Source organism: Mytilus galloprovincialis, chromosome 2 (genome assembly GCF_965363235.1).
Source record: "Mytilus galloprovincialis chromosome 2, xbMytGall1.hap1.1, whole genome shotgun sequence".
Taxonomy (NCBI): domain Eukaryota; kingdom Metazoa; phylum Mollusca; class Bivalvia; order Mytilida; family Mytilidae; genus Mytilus; species Mytilus galloprovincialis.
This window is the reverse complement of record NC_134839.1, coordinates 53,823,879-53,846,445: the sequence shown is the minus strand read 5'-3', so window position 1 is coordinate 53,846,445 and position 22,567 is coordinate 53,823,879. Positions and strand designations below refer to the sequence as shown.

General features: G+C 32.8%; 1 protein-coding gene across 1 annotated transcript; it reads right to left on the bottom strand.

Annotated features, from left to right (window-relative positions):
* Nucleotides 1-3,296: 3,296 nt before the first annotated feature.
* On the bottom strand, nucleotides 3,297-14,448 carry LOC143063837 (LIM domain transcription factor LMO4.1-like). The gene is made up of 3 exons (XM_076236224.1): nucleotides 14,098-14,448; nucleotides 12,634-12,901; nucleotides 3,297-4,179 (listed from the first exon to the last, which is right to left on the bottom strand). Exons 1-3 carry the CDS (start codon nucleotides 14,105-14,107, stop codon nucleotides 3,909-3,911), a joined length of 549 nt encoding a protein of 182 aa, XP_076092339.1. The 5' UTR covers nucleotides 14,108-14,448; the 3' UTR covers nucleotides 3,297-3,908.
* Between the last annotated feature and the right edge of the window lie 8,119 nt (nucleotides 14,449-22,567).

Genomic DNA, 22,567 nt, shown 5'->3' with positions numbered 1-22,567 from the left:
CATAGACAAGGTTAGAAAACGGTGCGTCAATTCCTAAGGGAGCTACCATTTGATTTTTATGGGGGGGCTAGGATGAAAAATTGTGTCCTGCCTTTTTTTTTTATTTGTAATCTCTGTCCTGCCTTTTTATTTTTCAGTCTATTCGGTTCTGCCTTTTTTTTTCTTAGCTTATCCTGACTTTTTTACAACAATTGTCATCCTGCCTTTTTTTTTTTGCCAAGTTACTCATCCTGCCTTTTTTTTTACTCAAAATCCTGTCCTGCCCCCCCCCCCCCCCCCCCCCCCCCATAAAAATCAAATGGTAGCTCCCTAACACAAAATCCAAGAATGCTCTAGACAACAATAAATGCGAAGGAATAGAACTTGTATTATTGTTCTCCAGCTAAGAGTCGGGCATTCATGATTCCACGATTACTTCATATCAGTTAAACTAAAATTTATCTAAACCACTGCGAAGACCATTATATACAAGTCGAGTTGACCTTACCATTTACGTACACAACCTACAGTTACAGACGAAAACCAGAGATGCTAATCTGTACAGTAAAATGTTATCCAACTATACCTCAATCAATTGTCAACTGAGGTCTACTGACGTTCGAAATGAAGAAAGAAAAGGAAAAACAATGGGTCGAGTCGGCAATACCATATAAGCGATAGAGACCTACGGTTTGATGGCCTTGGTCCCAAATAAAAAAAGAAAATTAGGTCAAGGTCAAACATCAAGGGCATATCATGCCTGAAGTTATTTTGATTTGATAAAAATGTATGTTTATCAATGATACATACATTGTTGCTAGTGTAGACTAAGTGCCAAAACTTTCAACTGTACTTTATCGACAAGAAGCAGAATTTTATTTCACTACTTTTGAAAGAAACAAACATGTTTTACATATTATAAAGTAACATTGTCATTAGTATGTGTGGAAGTGTAAAATATGTATTGCATCTTAAAAGTTTTTCATTAATCTGTTTAAAATGTTTTATATACAATCCTTTGAATCTTGTTTTATGTTTGCATATGCTGAGACTAAATAAAAAATCTTGAGTTCTGAAAATATGAAAATTTGTCATCACCAGAAAACTCTCAGCTTTTCATTTCTTTTTGTTTTATTTCGATGCGTGTCCATTTTAAAAGGTAAAACTAATTAGGTAAAATTCTTTATTAGAAATTCTTAAGTACTCAGGATTTTTGTTGATAATATGAGAAAAATAAACAAACAGGCTTAGCTATATTAATATCATCCCTTTCGAATGCTTTATATCTTAGTTTCCGGAACATGTAATTAAATAGCAAATGGAAACGCTTTTAACAATTTAACAGTTTATTTTAATAAATTAAAGGGTTTTAGTGACTAAGATGTTGTCCCAACAGAATCTACCTAATAACCAACATGATTAATACACATGTTATATCATTTCCCTTAAATGATTGGATAGTTTATTTGTGAAACTAATGGTTTTAATGGGGACGACTAATCAGCCTAATGGACTATAATATTTGTGTACACAACATATGGAGTTTGTGATCTAATGGGTTTTTAGGTTGTTGGAAAGTTTTGTCTTGATGAATATTTGGTCAAGACAACTTCTTCTGTTAAACAATCTTATGTTTATTTTAAGTCCCTAACAATATAAGGATTGGAATAATCCCCGGAAGTTTTGAATAAAACATAAATATATATCCAAATATTTGATTTTTATAGTTTAATTCAAATATAGCTTATATAATCCAAAAACGCTCAAATAGGATAACAAATTCAAACGTTTTATGTTCGAAAGTATAAATGCCATGAATGCCACGGATTTAGGTAAAGAATCGCGCCTCCAGAAATCCAGTAGACTTTGAATCGTACAACTAGGTATAATGTATCAAGATTGAGACTGCAAGTTAGTTGTTGGTTGTCTTGGTGTATTACAGGATGTATAAACTCTCAGTCACGTTCTGTCCGCCTGAATGGGAACGTTAAATCTGATGCCTCAGGCTCATGTAATGCTATCTGCAAAAAAACACTCGAAACAACTTATTAAGAGGTCCTTAGGTTGCTTATTGCTAGGCCCTATCAAATATGCCCTCATTTTCCAGTGGCATTCTCGACTTTGATAACGGTCGAATCACTTTTGCAGGCCGCCTACCTATTGTGTTATTGTTAAATTTGTTCTTTTCCTGAACATGCAGGACATTTTTGCCACTGGACATTAAGATAACAGCAACAAATTAATCAATCGTGATGTGTATTTGCATCATTTAGAGTGTTTCAGCCACATACTGTCTGCTTATAAACATTGACCTGTGACCATAGTTACAGGTATATATCAGAATTCACGGCCTTCGCCGACAATGTATCACTCTTGATAAAATAATACTCTTCTATCAGAAATTGTTGAAATTGAACTCTTTTAGTACATCTCACAGACTCCTTTATATGGAAATTCCACAGGGTATAATTCGATTCCGATTCTGGTCCTATGTATATAAGATACTGACCATAACTATACATGCTTTGCGCTCATGACATTCGCTACCTTTATTCCCTTATTTTATGTTAAATTTCAAGTATATTTGCGTTTGTCGAATGAACAAGCTTACATCAATACATTCTAATCGTGACTTTACTGGTTTGAAATGGTGTTCTAATTGACGTTTTAACGAAAATTCTTTCTATTCAATTTAATTATATATAAAGTATGTTTTTATGTTAAAACTGTGTATTTATATTCGAAGCTAGTTGGCGGAAAAGATATATACATTCTTGATAAACCGAAGCAATTATATTCTAAATGTACAACTGTTTTAAATCAACCAAATGCCATCAGAATTATCAACATATATGATCGACTTAATATATACAAAAAATCTGACGTTTCATGGGCAACGATAAGAGTTTTACGATTAATTAAGCATATGTTTTTTTCTTGATAAACAGATGCCTGTGAAATGTCAAAAGGTTGTACCGTCTAAATTATTTGTCCGTAAGGTTTTCTAGTGAGATCATATTTCTTGTGGCGAACTTTATCTAGTTTCTATATCTATTTAATTCTGATTAAACGCGACACCTCTTAAATTGACAGTCAAAATCTTAGTTTTGCCTGGAGAAGAAAAACAATAACGGGATGACAAGAATTGAACAAATCTTTGTTTTTTCAAGTCAATAGTAACAAACCTGTCAATTTGTGAAATAATTAGGAAACATGTGTAATGTCGTGTATTTATGGCGGCTATTTTATAAGTATGCTATTCTATTCTTAATCGTTTTACTCCTTCTACTGCAGATAATCCGTCAAAAAAATAAAAGTTTGTTTAAAATCTTTTATTTGTCATCATAAATTCATACAATAATAATAATAATGTATATATGTACAATTTTTGTTTACCATGCCAGCACTTGCAAGATATCATTTCATAACAAAATATTAACATAACAATGAAAATACAATACTCAGAAACAGGTATAAATGCAGGCAACTGTATAAGACTATAATGGTCATTTGAAACATTTGAAAAACCATCTTTTTAGTTCTTTTTAGTATGTATTAAATTCCACGATACATGGATAGTAATCTGCATTAATATTTTATGTTCATTTATAACTTACAAATAAAATTAACCTTCATTTACAATTAAAAGCATTGAGAATGATCACATTAGTTCAGAGGCAAATATGCATCAGTAATGTATGTACTAAATATCGAAGTTGTACATGTATTCCTTTGCAGGATATAATCATGTTTATGAAAGAACAAAATCTCTCAATTTTCTGATTTAAAAAAAATGAAACAATGAAAGACTAGCAAATTTCCTCCTGTTAATGGCCCTTATATTATTCTAATTGGGGAAATCATGTGATCATTAAACCGGATGTCATGACTAGAACCGCAAGAAATCATGAAAACCTTTATAAAATCCTTTAATTTGACATTTGTATCATTTCTCGCACTTTGTGATTTGCTCGTGGAGAGCCATTCTGCATGTGTCCTTTAAGCACTTTTGGATAGTCTTGTTCACAGAAAACACCACCATTTATAACACAAAATCTGTCACCTGGGGCAAGTGGAGCTTGACATGTTACACACTTGAAACAGTTCACATGATACACGCTTGCTTGAGCTCTCATCACAAGTTCACTTGGTGGAATAGTCTGTCCACATCCAGCACACAATCCACCGGACCCAAACATCCTATAAAATATAATTAAATAAATGGTTAATATATAAATAAAATAACACCATCCATGTGGCGTGATTGCAAATGAGACAAAGGAGTCCGAAGGACGTGGGTGATACTCCTAAGCAACTATAGATAATCGTTTGTCCTTCAACAACGAGCAAAAACCATAGAGAAGATACATTTTTTCAAACAACCATTTGAAAATTTTATGTGTGATCGTCTCCCAAGCAGATGGCAAGTTCGGCAGTTTACTAAGTTTACTGATTCATTACAATCAATATTCGATATTCTCTGTAGTGTAGCAGCTGACGGTGCTCAAGTCACAACTGTTAGTTCTTATATTAATTTGCTAAATAAAATAGTAAACTTTCAGTTTATGGACCCCTAGGACTAAGCTAAATTAAGTAATATAAAGACCTGCTTAACCCGTCTGCTTTGTTTATCTACTGGAGAGTTTAAACGTTTAACTTATTACTTAATATATTTTGCTGCAAGCACTTAGTCCTTCTGAGAATTGACTGCTGTAATCATATAGCTATAAATGAAATTAGTATTGAAAGGGCAGATCCGTTTAAATGAGTTCGGGGAGGAAAATTAAACTAAACGACAAATTACAGCAATTTCAATGATCACCAAGTCATATTATGCTGTGCGGGATTAATAAAAGTTAATTTCATTTACTGGAAGATAGAAATTACTTAGCCACAATAAAATTCATTAGATAATGGAACTAAAATGATTTTCAATTAGGAAATGAAACATTCGACATTTTAAAATATGGTGATATTAAATCCTCGTCACATAAATCCGATTCGAAAGCTTTTTATTTGATTGTTGTTGGTTATCGGTTTCATACTTTTATATTTCTAAATAATTCATCTTTTTGGTTTACTTGATATTGAATACTAAGATCAAAGGGTACGCAACTTAGGATAAGCCTGGGATAGTAGCCCACTGTTTCATAAGAGATTGGGTCAGGATCCTATGCTAAGTAAGGATTCATTTGGATCTGTCGGCTTCTCTTCCCTGTCATGCATGCAGTCAATTTATCGAGGGAAATGTCCAGTCAGAAGGGAATATCATGAGACATTGAGCTTACTCTGAATGGAACATAAACTATTGTTTTCTTGTCTCAGGAAAACAGGAAAGAAAATTATATACACTTATTTCGAATACATCAATAAAATTGATATTTATATTTCAAATGCGTATTCTTTTATCCTCCAGTATTGTTCCAATTCAAAGATAAATCAACGTGCAATATAAACAAGACATAACTTCCGAAGCATAAATATGTTTTATGACAAATATATTATACAGACTATAATAAACATCATTATGATCTAGACAACAGCTGTTTTGATGTGATTTTCAAAGAAAAAGACATCAAGAATCTGACATGGATATGAGTATTCTCCCTTGATGGATCAGAGCGCTTTTGATAGATTGTTTAACACCTGTCTATTAACAGACGGAAAATACATCATCCGCCAATCGATCCACTGATCACTGGAATACTGATTGATTTTACGACTTGTAGTAGTATTGGGTTATAAAATGTTTACAACATCAAAAGAATATGGTAATTTCATGTTATCAAAATAGTATACAACATAAACATGATGGGTATAGTTGCTGTACCCTAGCTGGTAAAATCTGGAACTGTATTCAGCCCAAAACGTTTATTATTCTACTTCATAAAGAAAATGGTAGATCGATTTGAGGGTTTTGATAAGGAGAACATAAGGAGAAGTTTCTTGAAGAGGTGGCAACTATTTAATCCTGGGTCAAGTCTACTAACTGTGGGGTGTATGCAAGCTGTATCACGAGAACAATTTGAATATTTCTTGTAAAGTTTTGTGTGTTCTATAGCCTAGGGACCCTGTTTTGAAGTGGGAATAACAATGGGAACAATATGAAATTGTACATGACTGCTGCATGAACGGAAGTAACATGTTGGGGTGTCATTAGTGGAGCAGGAACTGATAACCCATCCAGAGCACTTGACTTTACGTCCTTTAATTTGGAAGGAAGTGTAGTTGCGGATCCAGGGGTTGTTCCAGGGTTGGGAACCCCGTTTTATCATCAATGCTTTTGAATGGGGATATATGGTTGAAACTCCCCTTAATAAAATGGCTGGATCCGATCCTGAAGTGATTAATTAACTACTAGTATATTGCTTGTTTTGACCATGGTGTTAACCTTTTATCAGATTCCTTTTTCATTCGGCATATAGGGTCTTCTTACTTTGTTGGCTGATACTCAATAAATTAACAAAAACTTCATAATCACACCCGAGCTTCGTCATTCATATACAAGGATTTACATTAATAAATTCAATTATATTGACCCAAAAACATATCTACAAGCAGTTTCCAGTTGTCGCTGAGCCGATTGTAGTAAAAAAATCAAGATGAATTCAAACAGAAAGATTTTAAAGGCAGAGAAAACTGGGCACCTCACAATCAGCATGATTTTTTTTATCAAATTACAATACAAATTCTTCAAAACTCCAGCCTAAAAATAAGGCGTAGGTATACTTTGATTCACTCATGGAACCGCGATGTCGCGTGAGGATCATAGGTTGAATATTACCTTTAAATATGAAATAATGCACTGCGTTGTAACAACCTATTGCATGAAAATATAGCAATGTGAAGAAATGCTGTTGTTGGTACAGAAATATAGAAATCTGTAAGTTGATTACTGAAATTGTACAAAAGTTTGCAATCAATCATTATTTACTAATTAAATGTCGAATTAGACATAAACTAATATCATGTGAAGAGTAAAATCTCTTTGAACCAGAGGTAAACGTTTTTATCATCTAAACAATACATTCTCGCTATTTACTATGTTGGAATTTTTAATCTTAAAAAAATTGTTCAATTTTACGCGTCGTGCTCCTGTTAATTAGAAAATACTTTTCTGATGAAAGACAACTGTGCGCATGGCAAATAGAGAGGGAACATCTGTTAATTTCGTTCTATTGTTTCCATTGTTTTTATCAGTGGTTTCTAAAACAAGACAGAAATCAGAGAAGGAGAATGTAGTTTTCTTTGCTAATTGTCGTTTTGCGTAATTATTTATGTAGTACATCAACGTAAAAATTCTATGACACGTAATTATCTATGAAACACGTCAGGTAACAAAAGTCGACTGGTAATTCCTTTACAGCTTCATTACCAGATTAACGCGATCAAATGGAGGTAAGGAGTACTCGAATTGACAGAACAGAATAGAACTTGGTACCAATATACACTTATGTCTCATTTACGACATGACGAGAATACAAAACAGGGTACCATTTTGAAATATACCATTTAGAATGAAATTCAAAACAGTGTGGCTGTGGCCATTGATTGACACATTAAATTCATCCATTAACTGGGGCAATTTACGTGAACGTTTGTCTGTAACGACCACTGTTCACGACGTACCTACGATAGACATTTAAACTGTGGGGTCACAAAAGGTTTCTTAACGCCTTTAATTATAAAATAATTCGAAAATTAATTAGGAATAACCTTTATGTTTTGATTTATATAATTGGTATAAATTAAAACATCGTGTTATTTCTGATTAATTTTTCGAATTACTTTATTAAGGTGTTGAGAACCTTTGGTGACCCCATAGTTGAAGTGTCTTTAAAAAGTACATAGTGAGCAGTGGTCGTTACATACAAACGTTCACCTAAATTGTCCCAGTCAATGGATGAATTTAATGTGTCAATCAATGGCCACAGCCACACTGTTTTGAATTTCATTCTAATTTAACCCTAGCTGTTCGGTGTGAGCTAAGACTTCGTGTTGAAGACCGTACTTTGTCCTATACTGGTTTTACTTTTACAAATTATGACTTGGATGGACAGTTATCTCATTGGCACTCATACCACATCTTCTTATATTAATTCAAGGGAAAATTATGATACTATAACGGTACTAAATGCGTTAAAAAATCATTAATACGGTGTACTCGTTTACAAACTAAAAGTACACTGGAGTTGACAATGTACATATATTTCAAAAAACATTTGAATATATAGTCTTATAAGAATATGAATGTTGTTTAAATTTAGATATTATATGTTTGTAATGATTGTCATGTTTGTCATGCTACAATCCAATATTTGGATTTTATACCAATAAAATGATTTGATTTGATTTGATTTGATTTATATTATAAAAACTTTCGAAACAATAAATAGGCACATTACAGTATAGAAAATCCTGTGCTTTGTAATATCACGATGTACATGCTCTTTCAAATTAAACTATATGTGTTTCTCTTTAATATATTTACCACGACATCTGTCCACCGTTAGTTATATTATTTGACATTCAATGTTAGATATATGGTGGATTATGATTTTTTTGTGATAATTTTATTGCCGTCATTGTCAACAACTCGTTCTGGGAACTTGACATTGCTTTTTATGAAAATTGACCCCTACAGCAATCTCAATAAAACTGTCAAGAACGTACATACTGTAACGCTGATATTAAAGTATAACAAATGTTTTAAGTAATTAATATTTGTAATATTCATGAGTGCACTAAAACAATAGATTGGTGTGGATGTTATCACATGGACATCAAATTGATTTCTGTTTTAATATTTAGCTGAGGAATTATAAGAAAAACTGTTGGGAGATAATAACAGTGGCGGATCCAGAAATTTTCATAAGTGGGGGCCCACTGACTGACCTAAGAGGGGGCCCGCTCCAGTGATTCCCTATATAAGCAACCAAATTTTTTCCCAAAAAGGGGGGCCCGGGCCCCCTGCCCCCCCCCTAAATCCGCCTATGAATAATACATCGCTTTGAGGTTAAATTTGAAAGGGAGTCACTATTTGCCGCTTTGAGAATTGGTTCGTTTCTCAAGTCGTTCGTGATATATAAGTCCATCCAAATTCGTGACTTCCACGACCAATGAAAAATTATAGTCTAGCCATTAGACTAGTGACTCCGTATATACAACAGAAAAGTAAGCCTGAGAGCTTATGGCAAAACTTCATCATGGACCGTCTTTCATTTATAAGTATACTTATTCTGTTAATAACTGGGTTTCACAACGAAGGCTTTCTGCAATGGGAATAGAAAATGCATTCCAAACTGAACGTAGTCGTTTAGTTCTTATAGTTCATTTTAGTCGGTGGTTATGAACTCGAAATGAAGCTATATACGTGTTCGATATGAACCTAATGTTATTCCCTTTGAGAGACCTCGAGATATTTAAAGATGATTAAATTTAATATCTGCAGTCTGTTGTCAATTATAATTCATATTTTAAACGTAATATCATTATTGAATATAAATATAACATCGCGTGATCTATCGTTTTTCATTCATCTACTTCAGACTGAAGAGTGGTATAAAGGGACGTTATCAATCAATTAATCAAAATTCTCACAATCAATTATTTATCTCTGATTTAACTAGTGATATATACTACTAGGGTAGATTTAATATCCTTCGCCAACAGCGAGACGAATGAAATAAATGCTACCGAAATTAATTAATTTCCCTCTTTTGAAATTATTTGTTCACGATTTGTCAGAGTTTTATTAAAAAGTTATTGGTCCCCGAGATATTAAAATACTTTATTAACAGTAAAGGAAATTACTTCTCATACGTACTCTGGAAATATCTTTCTGTTTTAGTGTCTTACTTTACGTCGATATGAACGGAGGCATTACTCGACGAGACATTTTCGGTTTGAATTACAGTTACTTGAAAGTTTGTCGAGATTGTTTAACGTTTCATAGACTTTTTAGACAGACTTCCTTTTGGGGGAGGTGGGTCATAGTCCCTACATTATTTATAAAAGACTGTTAGACATCATAGCAATCTCTGACTATGACAACAGCAAGTCCCAAAACACTATCTGACGTCAAATAAATCAAGTAAACACGATTCAAGTTAAAAGACTACCCGGCATAATATCTAGGATTCATGGGGAATCGGTGGTCAACTGGTCTAACAAGTTTCTAATGTAATCAACTAGCCGGTCAACACTGAGGTTGTGAGTTTGAACCCCGCTCGTGCTGGTGGACTCGACTCCAATTGGTACCCCAAAGATAGAGCAAGCCAGAGAAAGAGTTATTAAATTGATTGACGGATCGACACATGGACAACAAGAGCAAATGTTTAATGAAAATTCAACTTAATACTAAGTAACAGAGGCAGATTAAGGGGGTTGGAACTGGGGACACGGGTCCCCCTTTTGTGGGAAATTTGTATTATATAAGGACATCATCGAACCTGAATGGCGGGGTCCCCTCTAAGGCAGTTAATGACCCCCGTATACAAATTTCTGGATCCACCACTGAGTAAGTCCTAAAAGGTGGATAAACCAGGATGAAAGACAGGAGATTAAATGTTAATTGATCATATCAATGTTTGGACATCAAAATGCATTTTCTCCCTTTAGTGATTGAGGATTCAATATATATAAACATCCGCTAGTTCAAATGCGTCGTATTAAAACAGGATTTCGAGTTTTAGTACATACCAAAGAAGGTAATAATAGATTTAACCAGTTAATTCTCTCCACATTTTGATAATACTGGAAAAGAGGTCTTAATATCCGAGACTGCATTCAAAAACGCAATACCGCCACGCAAAAGCAAATTGTAATTAATTTAAATTGCGAGATCAAGAAACTTCAAATAAACTAATTTTTCCTTCATTTTGATTGCTGAAATTAACCTTTGTTGATATTGGAAATTGGTTTTTAGTTTGTTGTTGACGAACAAATCCAATCTCGAAAATTAATTAAAATCGATCCTAAACGGAACACACGTTTTTCTTCTAATTATCTGGCCATTTATGTTCTCACTACTTTAACTCTAACATGATAATTAAGTAGTCTGTTCAAATGTATTATCACGTAATTAAACCGACTTTTAGAGAGTCCATTATCATACACTTAGACTCTGCGAATACGACATCTGTCGAGAAGAAAAAAATCGTTTGTAATTTTAATTTTGATAGGGGCATCTAAAATCAATTTAACTTCATTAAAATGTACCTTATTCTACTTATCCAAACGGAACAGTAGTTAATTGAAAGGCTTTCTAGTCTGTTTCAAGCATAGTTTCTCATGTGTCGTTTATCAGAGGTCGCAGACGTTTGTTAATTACTGTATATTGCATGTAAAGCTAGTTAGTAACAACAGAAGTAAACAAACCATTTGTCTAATTATTCAGTTTGTACTGGGACTAATACATGTGTCTATTGGTCCCAGGTTTACACTGAGTTTATGGAATGCAAGTACAAAAAGTTGAATTCTTTTCGACACTGCTCAGTTCTATTAATTTATAGGTTATTTTTCTTTCTTTCAAATCCAATTAAATATTTTGTTTTGTATACACATATCATCCAGATGACTTATTCACACATATCTTTTTTGTCCATCAACGTTTTCTTTTTTTCATTAAGAACACCTGTGCTTTTCTTTTTTTGTTCCCAAATTTACTTTCTTGAATACAAACATTACCTAAAAATCAATATTAACAACTTAAATCTACACAAATCTCTTTTTCCAGATGATTTAATATTATCGCCTTTTTTCTTTTGACACATATATCAGATTTTAACAAATTTGTATAAGCTCGTTTAATATTTATTCTTCATTTCTCAACGTATAAAATGCTATTATTACCTTTATGAAAGGAACCAATTTACTTTTCATTAAGTTAAGCTTGGTAATAATAAAGTTTCGGATTGGTATTACTTGTGTTGTAATTGAACCCAATAATGAGTCTTAATTGACCAATTGTGCTTGCTAAACATGCATTTATCCTAGGTGCCCACAGTAAATAACTGATTTACTAATGAATTAGAAAGCTAATTTATTCTCTCGAGGTTTATAATTAGACTGGACAGACAAATGATTAAGAATAGCTCATATTCCAAACGATCAATTTAGTAAGATTCGTTAAGCTGACCATCTAACGAGGACAGAGAAGTTCGCGAGATATCCATATACCACGATCTTAAATGATCATACAGTATAATTGTAGATATACAAGCACAAAAAAATACTAACAAAGGTTTGGTTTGCCTGAGAAAAAAAAATCTATTCATGCATAACACCATCATTTGGGAAAGAAGAAAGATACAGAACTGAATCCCTGTTATACATAATTCAAAAAGTATAGTTCTGAAGAATATCAAATATCTCTATTCTGGCTTTTTAATATATTATAGGGGCGTATTTTGATAGAGATTACAGAGGACTGGTCACACCCTAGGTAAACCACTGCCTATATTCTTTTTAGTATTCTATAATATCATACTAAAGTATCTTCTTAATTATGCTACTAAGAAAATTATCAAATACCCAAATGCGTGAGAGAAAATCTTCACGACGTAAACATTTTCCCACGAACCCTGTATTAAACTATTTAACATTTACACGATAATCTTTTTGTAAATACACATGGGTTCAATTTGTACCTACCGTAAGTAATCATTTTTACACAGTATCATCCCAGACCTGGTAAAACACGATCCTAATTGTTCTAAATTTGTCTGACAACAAGAGCACTTTAAACAACCTGTGTGCCAATATCTTTCCATCGCGTGTAACAGGAATCGGTCTAAGATTCTGCCACCACAACCTGCACATGCCTTGCCGTACGATGGTGATTCACCTGTCACGCTGTTGGCCAGGTTACCTATGTCCTGCATCACACCATTATTCATCATTGAAGAACTGTCTTCTGTACCTGTGTAGAAAAAAAAACCAAATAAATTGTCAGAGTGAGTGTTGCTTGTATAATGTTTAATGCCAATTGCATCATTCATGTTCGGCGAACACACAAATTGAAGCACCATACTAAGTTTAGATATGTGGTTTTTGACACTTTACCTGAAAAAAGCCTTGTTTTCTTTTACGTTGTCTTTTCATGCCCCCTTTCGCAGAGTGAAGCAGTGAGGGATTTTTAATAGCTGATTGTGCGGTATGGGCATTGCTCATTGTTGAAAGCCGTATGGCAGTATTCCTGCTTAACCACAAGAACAGGCTTGTAAAATTCTTCTCCACAAGCCAACACACACACAATCATACTAAATTTAAGCTTCTTGTTTGTGGATTTGGGGAATTAAACAAGTCAAACAAAGACAGCATCCCTGATCAGAGGCAAACAGTTACACTATGAAGAAATCTGACAATGAGCAACACGTACCTCACAAAAACCTGATTTAATCTGATGTGTTGGTTAGCAGTCCCCGCACCATTGGTGACCCTGTCGTCTGCTAATGGAATCAAGGCTGCAATACCACATCTCCAGTATATTCAGAGGGCTCCGTTCATACATATGCCAGGGCATTGAATGAGTTACTACTGCTTACCTTGCTATTTGAAATGTTAAATCTACTACCCAACTTTTAAACACCAATGTTCTCGGAGTGAAAATAATAATACAACCAATGAAGTAAATATACTCTTGTTTAACTTGGGATTGATCAATACACACATACAAAAATAAAAGATTAATTTATGAATAATTTACAGGATAATACCTGATTACAGAATGAGACTTGTTTACATGATTAATCCTGAAGTCCCTGCTTATTGCAAAAACTAAAAAGATACTATAAATAGACACAAGACCCGAAATGTTACTACATTTTCGAAAAACGGTTTGTGATTGTATCATATATGTCGTCTGTTTAGACCGTTATGCCTTATGGAATAGGATATTCGAAATTAATCAAGAAATTGCTTCAATTTTATACATTTAAAGTGACGTTTCATACGAGACTTGTTCAGTGAAAAGTGCACACATAGATTGTGTTTCTTAAGACATTTAGTCTTGATATGATAAACTATTTTAAGGATGATTTATCGTTCAGTGTGAAAAGATAAACAAAACTAAACGGAAGTAATGTGATAAAAACACGTGTTCAGCTTTATACTAACCATTTGTCATGATGAAGGTATATTCCGTCTGTTTTAGATATCGTCTGCTTCAAATACAAACAACAACAAAGAAATGTTTCAGTTCATAAAAAAATCCTTGAAAAATGTATTTTTAAATTGTGTGCAGTCGTACACTATCAAATGTTCGTTGTCATAGTCCAATATGCGTCACTTAAATGGATGTATAGTCGGTCGGATTACATCAACAGCTTGAAATCAACAAACCAGCGTATACAAGAATCAAACATACACAATAATTTGTATTGTTTAACGTTCCTCAACAAACAACTTCATAATTCCTATAGCAGATTATTTTATGGTTGTGTGTTATGAATTACTCCGTATTTACGACTGGATCGTTTCTCATTTGTAGCTAACCAATCGGAACGCATGTTTCAATAGCATGAATGGAGAAATGATAACGTCGGCTCCGCCCAGTTTAATATTGACAGATTTAATTTTGTCAATATTATTAATGTTAATAATGATTGTTGCTTTAAAATAGGTAATTATGACTTGATTAAAAACGCGATGTTTATCTCGACTCTCTTGAAACCCATTTTTTATTAATTAGTTTTGTGTTATACTGGTCGGCTTATAGGAAGATCGTATTCAATTATTTTAATCAAAATAAAACTAGAGGAAATAATTAAAATTATCGGCTATTATAATAGGAACAGTAATAAAACGATTATTAAAACGCATTAGTGTCAAACTTTAGATAATTAAAATTCTTAAATTGATTTTTTTCTTTGACTGTTTAATTGAAATACCCACATACCTTAAAATGTTCTTCTAACCCGACAAATGTTAAACCAAAATGTATCTTTCAATATTAAATTATAGCAGACAATTTCATATGTGGTCTTTTTTTAAATCTATATATCAAGATTTTTAAGAAATCGTTCAGTAAAAAAAAAAAAAAAAAGAAAAAAAAAAACAAAACCAAGATTCTTGTAAAATGTCGAAGTTGACGACAGATGCTTGAAAATATATATATATCTGTTTTATTTTTCAATCTCGACAACAATATAAATTGTATAAATGTTATTACTTAATATATGGATCAATTATAACATTTCAAAACAGAAAATGATTACGCGTATTTATGGATAGCGATCCTAGATATCATTTTGTTCTTTACAAATTATAATCGTTTAACCGTTAGTTTATTTTTTTTATCAATTTTATACTAAAATATAGGACATTTTAAATTGCAGATAATCAGTTTAACGATAATTTTCTTTCAAACATCTGCTAATACCCGATTAACAAATGCAGCGAAATTGTGTTAATTCTATAAGACAGTGTTGGACTGACACTTTGTACAAAGCAACATTTCTGTCCATGCCAAACTATAGTATTTAAAACTAAATCACGATTTGTATATCTTACCGAATTATTTTTGTACTCGTTCTGAATATGCATGTATATAGCAGACGACAGATTCAGTACTGCAGCATCGTTCGTTACGCTGAGAACAGCCAAAATAACTGGACAGCTGTTCAAAACTAAGGAGCAACTAATGAAGGCAAAGTTTACCATTTTGGTTTTTATACATTCAAACATTATATTTATTTGTCCATACGAAAAATGAGTAAAAGCAGAATTGCCAATTCCGTGATTTCACGGTCCTGTAATTAGAGATCCAGTTGCAAGAGTTGCGCCCCTTATAAATTTTTCATTGACAAAGTAGTGCCAGCAGAAAGAGCAATGGAACTAAATGTAATACGTAAAGGCGGTCAATTAAAAATTTTCGAAATTTTTAAAGATACATTTAATCAAGTTCTTTTTGTTCAAACGCCTATATATTACTCTCAACATATACAGCCAATTTTGTCCAGTGCACAGAAGGAAAACGGCAACAACTTGTGTTGATACTTTATAATAACCGAATCAAATTGATAAGCAACACACGTCGCGCTTACAGGAGTAATCTGCCCTAAAATTTCCAATTGATTCTAAAATATAGCTGTTTGCTTTTCTGTTGAAATTTTGTATAATGTAATGAATCACCATTTTTTCTATATATACAAATAAGCAGTCTAACGGCTAATTTTCCAATCTGTCTAAAAATTTTAATAAGCTCTGTTAATGTATTTATTAATTGTTGCATGTTAAATGTCCAGTGTCAAATATTTCATTCAAATTCAACCATTTATTATAAACAATTAAATCAATAGGTATGTTATAATCAATGTAGGTCGATCGGGATAAAAGGCGGTATATTTTGATAGCCACTGGAGAATAAGGGTATGTTGGATTGGGTAAGAAATTTACCTTGCACCAGACCATCTGCGAAACCAGCAGAATTGTTGCAAGAGTTCTTTACAGTGCAATGAGCTTAGCATTTACCTTATACTTAGGCATCAGAGTTATCGCCCCAACCCGAACTAGACCGTTTTTGTACTGCTATTGTACAATCCAAGATGGCAGTATACAGTGAATTCAATCATTTCAGTGAAATTATCTTAAAACAAATTTCATTTTCGGGCGTGATTATTAGTTAGGACCCTTGCTTGAGATGTACTTTCGATTCGCGTTTGAGTTTAAACCTAGGTATTGTGTTAAAAGTATATAACACTGGAGCTGTCGGCTTTTGTCTGTTACAAATATTTCAAATAAGCATGTGGAAAACCAATGACGTGTGCACGTTGCCTTAGAGCAATATGGTGCTAAATCCTAGTGTTTTTTTTAGCACATTTGTTATGAGTTTTGACTGCTGTCTCCATCTTTAAGGAAAGCAAATGAGTTTGCATCTCCGTCTCTAAGAGAATTTCTTTTTGAAAATCGGATTTGCAACTGAATCCTATCTTTTTCTCAGAATCCAAAGTATTCCTGTGTTTACAGCTGATTTTCTGAGATTCTATAACATCAAACAGCTGCAGGACTCGTGCAAATGTCTAGGGCATAATTTCAACTGAATCCTAAGCTATCTTTTACTCAGAATCAAAAGTATTCCTAGGATTATACAGATGATTTATCTCTGAGTTTCTATAATATCAGACAGCAGGACTCAACGTCAAATGTATAAATGCGCAATTTCACAAAGTCAGAATTTAACAGAAACCCTTCAGTGGTATTTTATAAGGCTGTGTTTTAATTGTTTGCTCTTTAACACCTTCCCCAGTAAATATTCCCTAATAAGTACAATCAAATATATTTGTCGATCTTTCTGTATATAATTACCGTCGACCTGAAAGCAGTGTTTGCCACTGGAAGCCAGGTTATATAATGCATGTCATTCAATCTTTACGAAATTTCAGACCAAATTTCAGACTTTTTCAAATACAAATGCATGATACCAGTTGCCGTGCGTTTCATGAATAACTTTCATATCAGTAACAGTTCTCACTTAAGACAAAATGTTCATATATAACATTCAATTGTTGTTTGATAAATTATGACTAAAGAAAAAAACATACCATTCATATACAATATGCGAATTTACAATTAATAAAAACTTTCCAACTTTTTGCGTGAATGCGGTTTCTCGGAATGAACGATAAACTAAATGTATGTTTCTACTCTGTTTCACTAGTTTATTCTGGCTATTCCTGCATTAACATGTTTCTACTGGCGTTTGGCATTAACAAATAACAGAAAAAATACAAATCTGACATTTGCTTCTCTTTTGTTCTTGTCTTGATGACGACGATTTTGTCTATTCGCGTCTTTCTGTTTACTAAAACTGTTTATAACACTTTGATTTTGATTTTCATTATTTCATCTATCTAATTAATACAGAATGACAATATCGCGAATTTATCAAACATTTTTAGGGACGCATGTCTTAACAAAACAACCATAAAGTTGTTACTTGCTATGATATTTGGTCTCTGGTTAAGAGTTGTCTCAGTGGTAATCATACCAAATCTTCTTATTTTTACATCGCGATGACCGATGTATTGTTGCCAAAGAGATTTCTACTTACGTGACTTTTGTTTTTTGACTGGTAACCAATCTATACATACGCGGACATTATCGAGTGCAAAATAGCATTACTTATCACTTGTTATAAATTCATTTCTTCAATGAATGCTAATAGAAATATTGTTTAAAGAACATAAATTTATAATATGAAAATATTTTGTCATTAGAAATATATAATTTTCTAGTATATATTAAGTAAAAAATCATTAATATCCGTGCACACGTACAGAAATATTGTGTTAACGCATGCGAAAGAAAATCTCAAGAACGTTTTGCGGGGAAATATGAATGCCTGCTCAAATCCAATCTATTAGAAAAACCGAATAATTACAGAAGACAGTCCACCATGCACTTGCATTGCACTATTATTAGAATAGGAAGCAGAACGATAAAAAATGGATGAAAATTATATATGCATGTAAATGTTCTATTCAAATATTAATATAATATATAACAACAAACCAGAGTATTCTGATTTGTATCACTACAATCATAGTTATTACGGCGAGGTTGAATTCCCTGTCATTTATTCATCATCCACGAACGAACTTGACTAAGAAAAAAATATATCTCTGTACACTATTAGTAACCTCACTTTCAGGTATATGTGATTTACTTTCTGAGACAAGTGCTTCTGACCATCCACAAGAACTTGCAGTCATCCGATGTTCAGTACTTCAGTACTTTGATTATATTTAGTATATAGATAAGACACGGTATTTCGCACACTAGTTTTTGGGATACTTACGTCATCGAGCAAACATGTTTCAGGGTTGTTCTTCGTAATTTTAATTAACTTATTTCTAAATAGACTAACAAAGATAACTACGCCAATACCCCTTTATGGTAAATTTCTGATTCCGTTTATTAGAATAGAAAAACCAAGATTATGAAGTATCCATGCATGACACAAAATCAGTTCATGCCCATCACGAAAAAATACACACAAAAAGTAAAGAAATAGCACTTTTATTGCTGTTCTTCATCTCACAGTGAGGCCTTCAACACCAAAATAAAAAAAACCTTTCACCTCACTTCAAGTCTAAGACGGCCCTTAGAACCGGCTTGAGGGGAATTCTTTATTGAAATTATTTGGATATTAGGTCTTTTAAACAAAATCCCTTTCACATTTTGACATGCACTGTACATCTTTTTACAAAAGTAAGGATATAAAGTATGATTTCTAACTATTAAAAAAAAAAAAAAACAAATTTGACAACATGAGCAACTCTTTAATTAAGAGACTATATAAACTATTTTTACATACAAATACAAGTAAACTATAGTGCCTAACAAGATTTTGTGAGGTAGACGAAATTGACTTTAAAACGATCGTATTGACTTTTGATGTGCAGAAATAGGCAGATCGGACATATTTTGACTTTAGTTACTTACTTCTTAAGTTTGGGATTAATTGTACTCAACATATTCCAATGAGACTGAAAAATGCTTTTTTTTATTATAATAAATAATAATTTTACCTGCCGTAGTCGTGCGTAAAATATATTTCGGTATTTCTCTTACGAAAATGACTTGTTAATGGAACAAAACGTATTATTTGTAAACTTTCTCTTTACTCTTCACAATAGGCTTTTAAAAAATAACCTTTCCAACTGTATATTCCAAAAATTTTGTGAAAATCGAATAAGTGGCAATTCTTACCTTTCATACCTTAACTTTCATTGATAAAACATAATATTGACTCGTCCAGTGTCCAGTTTGAAGGTCATTTTAGTTACCGGTCACATTCATGCACGTTCTTATTAATCAATAGTCATGTATGAAAAACACAAACAAGTTTGAAGGTAAACTAATAACAACTTAATCCAATCAAATTGCCTACGATTCAATAACAATGACCAGTCCACATCATAAAAATGTATAGGGGTAAACTGGGTAGGGAGAAAATGTCAGATATATTAAGTTCATTATTTTGCAATAACGAGTAAAAATTTGTTAACCAATAGATTTGTTATAATTTCATAATCATGTCGTTATGTATTGGTATAGTTTTTGGATCTTTCATTAGCGTATTTAAGGCTGTAGAAAGTTTGGCCTTCAAAAGTCAACATAATCATTGACTTTATAAAGAAAATTCGCCTTTTTAAAACATTGAATGTTTCACAAATAATACGCGACAACAAAGCAAAATCATTTCTTAAAACACTGCAAAAAAAATAATTCTGATTGATGCAGTGGTATTGTCATAAATTGCACTGGAGTGAACAGTGGTACATCAAACGTCGAATTCCCTCACACAATGTTATCACACACTATACCTTGGGTATAAAAATATACATTTTCGCATTATTAAATATCATTGCAGATGTTGGCAGTATAAACACACTCGTTAACAGGCAAATAGAAGCAATCATCCCCAGGTTTTGGTGGGATTCGTGTTGCTCAGTCTTTAGTTTTCTATGTTGTGTTTTGTGTTCTATTATTTGTCTTTTTTTGGGCCATGGCGATGTCAGTTTATTTTGCCCCCACCCCTCGGGTATCTTTCACCTCTCCTAACAAAGGGTTACAGAACCGTCGCGCTTTTCTTACTTGTAATATGAAAGGACATTTGGTCTCCATTTTTATGAGCATTGGCGCTTTAAACTTGAATAAACTATTGAAATTGACCATTTAATTCTGCTTTTTATCTATGATGGTTTACCTCTAATCGTAACTAAGTTTACCAAAGTCATGGAAAGAATTTGACATAGTATATTCTCTGAGAGCTTGTCCGGATGTACAAACGAAAAAATCATACAAAAACATCATTCGGGTAGACGTTGACAGTTTTCATAGCATCACCACAAGATATAGGTACAAGCGGTGGAAAAAAATAAATGCAAAGTCGGGTAAGCTATAAGGTTAAAAGATTTTCACAAAGTATTCCAGTCTGAAAGTTTGGAAGTTCGTCCGGACGAAAAACGACAAAATCATAAAAACATCATTCGAGTAGACGATGTCAGTGTAGTATCACCACCGGATACAGGTACTAGCAGTGGAAAAAACAAATGTGAAGTCAGTTAGGGTCAAATTCGTCTTATTTTCATTATATTCACGTTTTCCTGACAAGAAATGTTTTGGGATACTGATTCATAATAATGTAGCTACTATTTAGGGCGGATGATGATAATTATTTTGCCCTTTTTCTCTTAAAATCGTCAGATTTGGACCAGTTGGTACCTGTACAAAGCAGCATGTGACGGACGAGTTTGAACTGGTTAAACTTGAAAACATTTATCCTTCAACTATTCATTTGACGTTTTCATAGAAAAAAGTTGTATATATTCAAGGTTGAACAACACTGTATTTCGAAATAAACTACTAGTACTAAAATAAGTATTGTTTTCAGAGAAATTCATGTAAATAAATAAAGCGGTTAAAGTGTGCGGCGAATAGCTCTTTACTGTACGAGGATAGAATAAATCCTTTTTGCTATCATTGTTTCTTTGCTTCGGCGTACCTATATCCAGTGGCGATGCTTCACAGTATATTGCGCCGGAACATACCCCAAACGACGTATGATATTTCTGTCGGTTTTAGTTGAGAGCCTTGAACCACCTTAAACGGTTGATTTATTATAAATTTTGGCTTTTAAAATATCCACAAAAAATAAAACCCATCCCAAAACATGTATACACGAACAAAAACAAAACAACATAAGAATACATACCACTTGTTAAAAAAGTGAAATTATGACAAAAACTCCCCAGAAGGTCTTTTCAAATACTGTATTCTCCAATAGAATGCTTGAATAAATTTATGCTGCTGCTTTTAAACTTTGCGTTTAATTTTAATAAACCAATTGAAATAAAGACAAAAACAGGTATATTGGGCGATTTCTTGACGTCAAACGCCCTTCGTCATATATGTTTCATGTCCAATAAACATCAACGTGTGTATATAAATACCAGTTAATATGTATGAGTGATAGACTTAGATATATTTTCAGAAATTTTCTCAAAATAAGTAACCTTGCATTTAAAAGGTGTAAAAACACCGTAAACGATTCCTCTGTCATCTGCCGTTATTAATTTGAACGTGTAATGTTGATTGTCAAAAACATGGTATATCTATCAGCAAAAAATGAAAAACAAAAACAGGAACATGAGAAAGATATTTTTTAAATGTCTTGCTGCGTGCTTATTCCTCGGGCATGCATAAGATTCTACCAAGAGTTTCGTGAAATACTAAGAAAGGTCGAACAAGTAATTAATGTTAAAAAATCGGTTCATTCTCATTTATCCAACTTTTTAAAATTATAGGTAGTACAGGTAAAAAAAAAAGTTGGATAGACGAGATCAAAGGTAATCAAGAACAAAGGGTTGTTCAATTAGAGTTTGGGTTTAATGACAGGTGAAAAATAAGACTGAAAATTATACCCAGATTAAATTTTCTGTAGTATTATTTAGCATAGCATGTTAAAATGTGCAACTGAATACGTTTTACTACATAAAGACTGAACAGAACAAAAAATATATATATAAACAAAAGCAAAAGCAATTCAAGCACAATGGTTATAAAATACTGGCATAGAAAT